We start from the raw sequence: 12,446 nt of genomic DNA on the forward strand, positions 1-12,446 counted from the left end.
AATGAAGGAAAACAATGTGGAAACAGCCTTATCAGAATTATACAACCTGGAAAAAAATAGTTATTACAATCCCAATTTAAACCACGGAATCAGAGGGTTGTTTCAGTACTCTAAAACGAGTTAAAACTTATCTAAGGAATTCAATGAGACTGTTGTCTGTTAGGTCGTCAGCCCAGAGGCTGGTTGGATCCTCAGATATCACTACCAAAGGCTATGCAGTTATAGGAAAACCACAAAAACAAATGAAGAAGTTTTAAACGCATTAGCTGTGCTTAGTATTCATAAGAACGTCATTGCAGAGATTCCGGAATTCAACCGAAAAGTGTTTGATTTGTTTGCATCGCAGAAGAATCGACGAGTGCAGTTCCTTTATAAATGAGGTCAATTTTAAAGTATTTTTCTACAATATTAGCATGAATTAGAATCAAGCATGCTTAACTGTGCCGATACTGCACATAAAAATATAATAACAACGTTTAATATGCGTGTATATACCAAAGCAAAATCAACAAAAACTACATAAATAATAACTAGAGGTCCTGCACTGCTCCACAGCATTTGTTATAAATAGATCAGATAACTCGTCTTGATAAGCCTGTCCCAGTCATAGCATTTGCCTACCATTTTCAATAGTTTTACGAACATTTAATAAGAAACGCTTTATGGTATATCGCAGTTCGTAGTCAGAATTCATCCATTCTGACGTGATCATGGCGTCTGTTTGGTAAGAATCTATCCATATTTTTTTATCTTGCAGTTCTTGGTATTGTGTCGTAGAAGGAAATGGTATTTATAATCGCAGTTCTTCTACCGGGTGGTCCACCAGCCCCTTGCGATCCAGTTTTATGCATCCCTGCACATTTACTACAACTCTGGAAAATATAGGTCCGTCTTCCTAAAACGGGGTAATATATCGACGTGTGTGTTTACGGGCTAGAAAACAGCAGGAATCGTGAGTGCCACTATTAATTCATTATGGATACTTCGAGTGAACCCGTAAAACGAGTACAGATACGCAGAACACGTACTTTAAAACAGGAGGTGGACGCAGAGACCGGGAGCATGGTGCTGTGTAGGCTGGGAAGTGGGTGCCGTAGGTCGAGTGTCGCAGTAGCTCACACGGAAAGCGGACAGGGAGATATGTGATAGTGGACAGTGCTCGAGGTAGGGGTTTCGAATCCCACATATGAATTTGTTTAACAGCCAGTTGCATGGGATGTGGTAAGGTTGCATACTTGATATTTTCCAAAGGACCGTGTGTATCGTTGCAATGGGTATGGTGCTGGGTTGGACAACGATGAGTAGATGATGGTCTGTGGCCAGTTAGCTATGTCGTACATGTACCAAGCTTCGTAGACAACAGGTAGGGCAAAGTATACCCCATTGGAACGATAACAACATACAATGGCAGGTAAGCATGTATGTAGCTGGGCAAACACCGCTCCTTCGAAGCAATTCACAACAGAAAGCTTATTCACTGCCTCGATTCGTATTCCAGCGACGAGTATGTGGATATGTTACTTATCCATGGAGAAGCTAGACAGAATGCATACCAGGCACAACGCGTGTACCAAGAACGCTATCCGGATAGACGACAACCGACGGACATGACATTTCGGAGTGTGGAAAGAGGCCTGTGGAATACTGCATCCCGTGACGTCTGTTGACAACGAAGAGGTCGTGTTTGACGCTATCTGGCGTAATCCTCATACTAGCACACGGGCCACTGCACAGGAGACGAACATCAGCCGAGCGTCTGTTATGCGGATATTGGATACCCACCGGTTTCATCCGTACCATCTGCACTTACACCAGGAGCTCCACGGTCATGATTTCGATGCCCGGGTGGCGTTCTGTCAATGGATCCTACAGCATGTGGACACTGAGCCTACTTTTTTTGCTATCGTTAATCGCCATAATTTGCATTACTGGAGTGTGAATAATCCCCATGGAGTGCGACAGACAGCTTTTCATGTATAGTGGGGCGTGAATGTATTGTGTTGAATCAAGGGTGATCACCTCATCGGTCTCCATTTCTTTGGGGATCATGTAACTAGCCTACGCTATCTGCGGTTTCTTCGAGATGAACTACCACCGTATTTTTAATATGTGCCACTCCTTGGCCGCATCTCCGTGCAACGTATCCTGATAAATGGATAGGAAGGGGAGGAATTGTCCCTGGCCCGCCAGATTGCCCGATGTTACGCTCTTTGAATTCTTTCTGTGGGGCCACGTAAAACGACTGGTGTATGCACAGGAGCCAGCCAGTCCTTGTTACCTTAGACAGCTCATGCTGATCCGTTTCGCCAGAGATGTTGCAACGGGCCAGACGGTCCTTACAACATCGCGCGCAGCTCTGTATTGACCACGGAGGTCGTCAGTTCGAGCAGATGCTGCGTTAAATGACGTGGATAACTGAAATCCTGTCACACGTCTCCTAGCTTCTATCAATGCAGCTCCATACCAACGGCCCTTTTCAGGGCCAAATAAACAAATCAGTTTATGAAAAATATCGGTATTAAGTATAAAACCCTGCCACATTCCAGACAACTGGCTTTAAAAAGACTTGCATGGGAGATGAACCTTCTAACCCTCGAGCACCGTCAACTATCACACATCCTACCGCGCGCTAGCCATGTGAGCTACTGGGACACTTGACCTATGGCGCCCACTTCCCAGCCTATACAGTACCGTGCTTCCGATCTGTGCGTCCACCTCCTGTTTTAAAGTACATGTTCTGCATATCTGTACTCATTTTACGGGTTCATTCGAGATACCCACAATGAATTAATAGTGGCGCTCACGATTCCTGCTGTCTTCTGGCCCGTAAACACACATCTCGTTATATTACCCCGGTTTAGGAAGAGAGACCGATGTCTTTCAAAATTATAATAAATGAGAAGGGATGCATAAAACTGGATCGCAAGGGGCTGGTGGACCACCTGGTATATAGAACGGTTGTTTTGTGAGCTCATAGGTTAGTCTCGAAGGAGCGTTTTTAGCCAGGCAGAGAACTCTTTCTAGAGTAGCTAGGCGTTCGATAGGTGTTCCCAGATAATGTCTAAGGCGTATTCCATGATGGGGTCTGTTTGTACGTAGAATGCTTCCTCTTAGGAGCATGTAAGCATGCAAACGCTCTGCCATCTGTTGAATATATTTGGATGTGGAAAAGGTTAGATAATCAAAGAGTATCTAGCAGAGATTGGTGGGATTTCAGCAGGACATATCAGATCAATTGGATTCAGCAGGCCAGTTAGATTGCATACCCATAGATCTTTCCAAAGCCTTTGATAGAGTGGAACATGGAATATTATTAAAGAAATTGGAGAGAATAGGATTGGACGTAAGGGTTACACGTTGGGTAAAAACATTTCTAAATTCAAGGGTTCAGAAAGTCAAAGTAGGAATTAACGTATCGCAGGAAGAGAAAGTTTGGAAGGGAATTGCACAGGGTAGTATAATCGGTCCGTTACTTTTCTTAATATACGTAAATGATTTATGGAACAATATGACATCAAAAATAAGATTGTATGCAGATGACATAATTGTTTATAGGGAAATAAATACCATTGAGGATTGTTCAGAATTACAAAGGGACCTTGACAGTATCCAACAATGGGTTGAAGAGAATAACATGAAGGTTAATGGAGGCAAATCAACTGTTACAACATTCACAAACAGGAGTTTTAAAACTGAATTTGAATATACTTTGGATGGGGTAGTTATCCCAAAAGATGGCAAGTGCAAATACTTAGGTGTAAGATTTGAAAGTAATTTGCACTGGAAGGGTCATGTGGATGACATTGTTGGGAAAGCATACAGATCGTTACATGTCATAATGAGGCTACTTAAAGAATGCAACAAAGAATTAAAAGAGAAAAGTTACTTAAGTATGGTTCGTCCATTATTGGAATATGCAAACAGTGTTTGGGATCCTCACCAAGAATATCTAATAAAAGAAATAGATAGTGTGCAGAGGAAAGCAGCAAGATTTGTAACAGGGGATTTCAGGAGAAAGAGTAGTGTATCAGAAATGTTAAAGGAACTTGGGTGGGAAACTTTAAGTAAGAGAAGGGAGAAAACTAGACTTGTAGGATTATATAGAGCCTATACAGGAGAAGAAGCGTGGGGAGATATCCGTGAGAGGCTTCAGTTGGAAAATAATTATATCGGCAGGACTGACCACAAGTATAAAATTAGAAGGAATTTTAGCCGAAGCGATTGGGGTAAATTTTCATTCATTGGGAAGGGTGTGAAGGAGTGGAACAGTTTACCAGGGGTAGTGTTTGATCCTTTTCCAAAATCCGTACAGATATTCAAAAAGAGAATAAACAGCAACAGAGAAAATAAATGAAATGTTAGAGGGCATTCGACCAGTGCAGGTTAATGTAAATAAAAAATGTGTGTGAATAAATTAATTCCATCCCCTGGTCTAAGGAGTTTGGACAGCCAAAGTAGGGGACTGCCTGTAGGGGTGAAGTACAGTGGGGACTTCGAGGGCCCTGGGACCGCTACGGTAGCTGTGAAGGCCCTTCAGGAACTCTGAAAAGTGGTGGTAAAAGGGGCTCTGGTTAAGACGCAGCAGGTCGTTATGCTACTTAGGTTCCAGAATGGGTAAAGAAAAGAAAGAGTAAATAAATGCAATGTAAATTTTAATCTTATACCAGTTGTACAGTATCATTTGAAGTAATTCCACATACTGTATATCAGTTGACTATATTTGTAAGTAGTACAGGAAATATTATAAGTTCAATTTTGTAAACAATGTAAATTTATTAAGGACGAGCTGTGTGTTTAATAGAAAAATTTGTTAGCGTAAATTATATAATATTGTATTATAGGAAAATTTTATTCTCTTGTTAATTTAATATTTAGTGCTTGACAATAATCTATTTTAGAGTACCATTTGCCACCGAGGTAGACACCTCATTTGCAAATAAAGAGATTTTTATTTGATTTGATTTGAGAATAGTATTCCTCTGTGATCAGAGGAAGTGTATACTCCTTGGATTGACAGGTAGTAATCAAACATGACTGCATGCAATGACATTATTAAGGATGAAAATCGCACAATCAGAATATTAATGAAATTGTTAGTCTCTTAGCAACTTGTTAAGTACAGAATGTAATGTGGGTTATGTTAAGCCTTCATCTGCAATTATTGGAGTGATAATTTAATGACTTGATTCTATGATTACTCAAAATTGGATGAACTTAGAGACCTATCAATGTCCAATTATTCACCGGCAGGTAATTCTGGAGAGAATAAAGCAAAAGTGAAGCAAATCGACCCCTAGAACGGACGGATGGATTTGCCAAAGTTGTTTTTAGTAAACTCTTTTAATATATAGATAATAATACCCACATTAGTCTCACCTGCCATTTGTGCCACAGGCCGCTACTGGAAGGAATGAAGATTTCCGCATGAAGTATGTTAAAAAAACTCTGAGAGATGAATTTAAAGAGTTACAACCTACAAAGCTAACACATTACAAGAAAGAAAGAGAGCGTAACACTGTACACGCTAACGAACCAACTCATTTCTTATGCACTTGTAATCTGTTCCATGGGATAACATTGCGGAGTGATGTATAATATAATAAGGGAACCGAAACAATAATAACATAAAAGAGACCATATTCTTCTAGGTAAACTATCCTCCTCCATTCGCCTTACATGACCCCAGCACCGAAGCCGGTTTATGCGTACAGCATTATCCATCGAGTTCATTCCTAACTTAGCCTTGATCTCCTCATTCCGAGTACCCTCCTGCCATTGTTTCCACCCCTTTGTACCAACAATCATTCTCGCTACTTTTATGTCTGTTACTTCTAACTTATGAATAAGATATCCTGAGCCCACCCAGCTTTTACTCCCGTAAAGCAAAGTTGATCTGAAAAGAGACCAATGTAAAGATAGTTTTGTCCGGGAGCTGACCTCCTTCTTACATAATACTTTTGATTGCTACTGCGAGCTCACTACATTAGCCTTACTGTACTTGATTCAGTCTCACTTACTATACTGCCATGCTGACAGAATACACATCCTAAATACTTGAAATTATCTACCTGTTCCAGCATTTTATCACCAATCTGACATTCAATTCTCTTGGAGTTCTTACCTACTGACATCAATATAGTCTTAGAAAGTCTAATTTGCATACCATACTCATTACACCTTTTTTCAAGTTCCAAGATATTAGACGGCGGGCTTGCGGCACAATATGCCATAAGACCAAGTCGTCAGCATAGGCCAGACAGCTTACTACATTTTCACCTAACTGAATCCCTCCCTGTCACTTAATACCTTTCAGCAGATATTCCATAACTATGAACAACAAAGGTGAAAGATTACAGCCTTGTCTAACCCTTCTAAGTACTTTGAACTAAGAACTCATTCTATCATCAGTTCTCACAGCAGCCCATTAAATTTTCAACATAAATGCCTTTGATTGCTTTTAATAATCTACCTTTAATTCCGACAACATCCAGTACGGCGAACATCTTTTCCCTCCGTCATCTGGCCATATGCCTTCTCTAGATCTACGGAACATAAACATAACTGTCTATTCCTCGTAGCATTTTTTCAATTACCTGGCGCATACTGAAAATCTGATCCTGACAGCCCCTCTGTAACAAGAATAAAAATGTATGAAATGTCTATTTCGGGCTTGATCCCTTTAACTACTACCGATCTTAAGGGGAACTGAAAGAATGAACTATTATTTTTCAGTGTACATGGATGTGGATGCCACGACGGGGCCTTATCGATTGTCGGTGTTGTCCATGGGAGGCTCATTTCCAAGGATGTTCCGCATCAAAGTTACCCAGCTACGACCTGGATACGCCAAGACGGCGCCCAAAAACTGTCTGCAGTACTATACAGGAGTGAGAGGCACCATCGAGAGCTTCAACTATCAGGGCCAGGCCGGTTATCTGGTAAGGAGTTATCAACATTTGTTCACATATTACATGTTCATTCATCTTTGTAAGAATTTTAAGAAAGCGGTGATCTCTAGCCAGCGTTGTCGAAAACGGCCACTAGTGGCTTTCGCTCTCGTTTTGTTACGTATCTGTGCCCAGAGCTCTTCGTGCCCTGAGCTTGGAGGTCAGTACCCTCGCCATAACGGTTAATTTCTTTCTTTCTTTCTTTCTTTCTTTCTTTCTTTCTTTCTTTCTTTCTTTCTTGTTTTTCTTTCTTAATCTGCTTACCCTCCAGGGTTGGCTTTTCCCTCGGACTCAGCGAGGGGTCCCACCTCTACCGACTCAATGGCAGTGTCCTGAAGCTTCAGACTCTGGGTCGGGAGATACAACTGGGGAGGATGACCAATACCTCGGCCAGGCGGCCTCACTTGCTATGCTGAACAGGCGACTTGGTGGGGGATGGGAAGATTGGAAAGGATAGACAAGGAAGAGGGAAGGAAGCGGCCGTGGCCTTAAGTTAGGTACCATCCCGGCATTTGCCTGGAGGAGAAGTGGGGAACCACGGAAAACCACTTCGAGGATGGCTGAGGAGGGAATAGAACCCCTATCTATTCAATTGACCTCCTCAGGCTGAGTGGACCCCATTCCAGACCTTGTACCACATTTCGAATTTCGTGGCAGAGCTGGGAATCGAACCCGGGCCTCCGGGGGTGGCAGCTAATCACTCTAACCACTACACTACGTGTGAGCCGCGTTATTGAAGATGAATCTAAATCATGATCAGTTCTCATGTAGCAGGTACTCGTTCATGTTCGTTGTTTAGTAGCTCTTAAAAGAGCTACAGTATTTGCAGTAAAATAAGCTATTACCGACAGAGGTGCAATGGGCTTGTACATGGCTATTCGATTAGTGAAGCAATTGTTCAAAATGACTACCTCCTTCGTTAATGCAAATCTGAGGTTGCATCCGGAAGATAGTGGGTTCGAATCCCAGCAGCGCTGAATATGGTTTTCCGTGGTTTCCCATTTTTACACCAGACAAATGCTGGGGCTGTACCTTAATTAAGGCCACGGCCGCTTCCTTCCAACTCCTAGGTCTTTCCTATCCCATTGTCGCCATAAGACCTATCTTTGTCGGTGCGACGTATAAAGCCACTAGCAAAAAAGGAAAGAAAGAAATCCGCATCAACTTCGAATTTTTATTTATTTATTTATTTATTTATTTATTTATTTATTTATTTATTTATTTATTGATGTCTTTATTTGTGGCGAAGTTAGGGCTCTTGGCCCTCTCTTACACTTAACCACATTATGCGGCTTAATACTGAATACAAACTTAATAATCAAACTTAACACACTGTATATAATATAATAATAATATAACTTAATATAGATTAAAACTAAAAGATTACATCCTAAGTCTAAAATTAGAAAAATAAATTCAATAACTATTCTAGGTGGAATTCATATAATAGGGTCAACGAGGCAAATGTGGGACAGCAAAATGTTGGGGTAAAAGAGGGACATCATCATATCCATTGCGAAAACTCCATCCGTTTTTGAAGGTCATCTCCATGAAATGCCTGGTGTAGTTGTTGGTGGTAGGGGTGGAATTTATGGCGGTGCAATATGCGCAGTAAAGTTACATGGCTGACGTGCAGCTAATTTCCAATGGCCTGTGAGATTGTTTGCGGGTTGTACGCAATTGCATTTTGAGCAGCTTCTTCGTTATTCCCAGACGTCACTGGAGCATCCCGAACGGGGGAGAATGTATGAAATGACCCCGTTGCACGTAACCGCCTTTCAACACTTCGAAATTATTCTGCACTTGACATCCTTCGTCCAGGAAATCGTTCTTGATACAAGAATCTGGCTTCCCGTGAATTCTGCCTTACTTCCGCATAAAGTAGTACCATATTCACATAAACATCCCATGAATACATAATATTTGCTTTTGCGTTAACCGTAAAGTAGATGTTCGCTCTTTGCTGTAAAAAGTACCATGTCTTGTTTTATGCGCCGTACGTTCTTCGAGTCGAACGTGCGCAGTTGCTTGGTTGAATGGGTGTGTCCATGATGTTGACAATAAGTGCAGTGCACTTCATTCGTTGTAGCCGTTTGCCATATTGAAGTCGCATGTTATTATTCGTTTCTGATGTATGCTTACTTTGTAAAGGTGAAAAGTGACTTTTGAGACTTATGGATGTTAAACCTTAATAAATTAAACCTTAATTACGGATGCCTTTAGCAGTATAAAAAAGCTCGTAGTTAAATTCGAACTCTGAACCCCTCGAAAAATCACATGTTGGCTGCGATTGCTACCAAGTAGCCACTCCAGGCGACAAAGAGCATGTCTCGTATCTCTGTAATAATGGAATAATTTACGCTATCGCTTCGAAATTGATCTTTAGGTTACAAGTTCTGAACTCGAGTGTGTAAACAGATTTACCTTGCTGCAAACACCACAGTATGCTAAAGAATCATCTCTCTCTTAAGCCCAGATAGTTTTTGTTTTGTTACTAGCTTTACGTCGCACCGACTTAGATGGTCCTATGGCGACGATGGGATAGGAAAGGCTTAGGAATAGGAAGGAAGCGGCCATGCCTTAAGTAAGGTACAGCCCCAGCATTTGCCTGGTGTGAAAATGGGAAACCACGGGAAACCATCTTCGGGGCTGCCGATAGTGGGGTTCGAACCCACTATCTCCCGGATGCAAGCTCACAGTTGTGCGCTCCTAACCGCACGGCCAACTCTCCCGGTACCCCAGATAGTTTAAACCATATCCTACGCGTAGGGTATGAACCTATAACTTGGTTAAATGAGTCCAGCATAATGTTTCAGGTGGTATTCGCAATGAATTTTTCCGTAGTTGGTGCTTACGTGGTGCTAATTAATATATCTATTTGTTATAACTTCCTTAGAAGAACATCTGAGACTTCAGAAAAGTCAAGTCTTCGTAAAGGATGCCTAGGTGAGTACTAAACGAGTACAAAATAAAATAAAATAAAATAAAATAAAATAAAATAAAATAAAAGGCATGACTCAGTAATGTTTCGAGACCTCACTGCTCCATGTAGCTTATCCAGGTAGGCCTACGTCTGACGTGCATAATTCCGCCTAGTTACTTCCAGCGTGAAAGTTCAACCCTCATAACTCTGTATCCACGAGGAGAGCGAAAGGTCTCGCTTCGAAAATTTACTAATGTGTCACAGCCTTATGACCCGGTTTTATGCCGTTCTTCAATGCTCTAACGGTAGTAATTTCATGGCGTAAGCTATCACATCTGCTGTACAGAAGTTGCGTGCCATAGAGTGTAAAATACTGTGAAAAACACGTTTCTATCAATTTCGATGTGATGAGACTATACAAAATGGCGGTGAATTGACATATGTGTAATTGGTCCTAAGCTGTTACGTTTTCTATGATACCGTGACTACCCTTTTCTATCGAAAGAAAATGGCCCCTTGAAGCAATCAGGTGCGCAATTCTCTACCGACAGCTAAAGGGGTGGCTACGGTTTGTACAGTACAGTAACATCTCGTAAAAATGACTACAGTATTGGGCTGCGCTCTACATAAAATGTTGCAGTGTTTTTTGGATGAGCCTCACTTATTACCTCTTGTACCATTTTAACATTGTGAGGGGAAGTCTATATTGGGCTAATTGCACATAAAATTTCCGTAAGATATTGCGCAAGATAGGATTAAGAGACATTTAATTCACAACTGGTTGAATATGTCCGGGAAAAAAATAGGGGCAACTGCACCACCCGGTATATACTACTTGATACGAGAACTGGAATACATCAAAGGAGAGCAGCAGCTTTGTTCTGGGTGATTTCCGACAAAGGAGTAGTGTTACGAAAATGTTGCATACTTTGGGCTGGGAGGACTTGGGAGTAAGGAGGCGAGCTGCCCGATTAGGTGGTATGTTTCTTGCTGTCAGTGGAGAGTTGGCGTGGAATGACTAAGTAGAAGAATAAGCTTGAGTGGAGCTTTCAAAAGTAGGAGAGTATGAAGATAAAGTTGGAATTCAAGAGGACAGATTGGAGTAAATATTCATTTAGAGGACGAGGAGCACAAGGGATTTTAATAAATTATCGAGGGAAATGTTCCATACATTCCTCAGTTCTCTGAAAATATTGAAGAAAAATCTGGGTAAACAAAAACTGATAGGGAATCTGCCACTTGGACGACAGCCCTAAATGCAGATGATTGATTGATTGATTGATTGATTGATTGATTGATTGATTGATTGATTGATTGATTGATTGATTGATTGATTTACAGCCCCTAAGATGGTTTCCCATGATTTTCCATTTTCACAGCACGTAAATGTTACGGCTGTACCTTAGTTAAGGCAAATACAATAGAGTCAATACGCGATACTCCGCGAGATATCGAGGGACAGCGATTAGAGCTCTCTCTAGCAGAGTGACCTGGAATTAATGATTCTGCCATAAGAGCACGTGTATTTGTTTGTGAAGTTTTTGGCGATATTTATGCGTTTGCAGTAAGTTGACATAAGTAAACTGGTAAATAGTATCTCCTCTCAACTTGAGTGGAAAGATATGTGCTGTGTATGGCTGCAATAATACTATTAAGAGAAGAAGGATTTGCGGTCTTCCGTTCCCTCGTGACAAGAAAATGTAAATTAATATTGTGTTTGTATATATATTCTTCAAGTGACACGAGATTTTTATAGTACTTCCTAAACTTCTGAACGGCGTGGCCGATATTTTAAGTGACTTAAAATATAATAAGTTTATTTTATTGTATAGTGTAGCAGTTAACCTTCCATACCGATGTGTTGTAGGTGTGATCTGTGGGTTTTGATATAATTAAGGAAAATGCATATGCATATGTGTGTGTGGCTGCTTGTGTTCCAAGTTACCCCATTTGGAATGCCTTAATGCGTTTTCAAGCACTGAAGAAAATATGGGTGACTTAAGAAATGTACATATTTTGTTGAAACAAAATGATGATGCAAATTTGCTTTACTCTAATGTAATGGCAACTATTGCTTATAGGAAAATTTTGAATGTTTTTGAGGCTACATGTATAGATTTTCTTTCTGTTAGCAGAATTCAAGTTAAGAGAAAATTTAACCAACTCTTAAATGTTAATAATAATAATAATAATAATCGTATGGCCTCAGCTACCGTGTGCAGACATTTCGATTTGACGCCATCTGGCTGTCTGCTCGTCAATTTCGACGTTCCGTTTTACTCTAGGTCCGTTAGATGGCAGACAGAGTAATCCGGATCTCTCTTGGGCGTCTATGGCTGAGATTTAATTAATTTTGTCGGGTAAATACCAAATGTAACACCAGAGATCTTTTACATGCCGACATCGTACGACATGGAGTGTCGAATGGACTTTTCCCCGCCCTTCAAAAATCCGACTACCTCTGCCGGGTTTGAACACGCTATCTTGGGATCCGGAGGCCGACCCACTCTACCACGTGTGCCGATATTTTTATTGAGGAGTGTATTAATGTGATGATACAATGTTTTTAAATTAGA

General features: G+C 41.0%; 1 protein-coding gene across 1 annotated transcript in view; it reads left to right on the plus strand.

The window, feature by feature from the left end:
- The window catches only part of LOC136884644 (uncharacterized), a 148,329-nt gene that overhangs the window by 107,743 nt on the left and 28,140 nt on the right, over positions 1-12,446 (plus strand). Inside the window, exon 6 of the mRNA XM_068229625.1 lies at positions 6,733-6,938. Within this exon, the coding sequence (XP_068085726.1) occupies positions 6,733-6,938 (206 nt within the window). The remainder of the gene's footprint in view (positions 1-6,732; positions 6,939-12,446) is intronic.

Source organism: Anabrus simplex, chromosome 1 (assembly GCF_040414725.1).
Source record: "Anabrus simplex isolate iqAnaSimp1 chromosome 1, ASM4041472v1, whole genome shotgun sequence".
Classification (NCBI taxonomy): domain Eukaryota; kingdom Metazoa; phylum Arthropoda; class Insecta; order Orthoptera; family Tettigoniidae; genus Anabrus; species Anabrus simplex.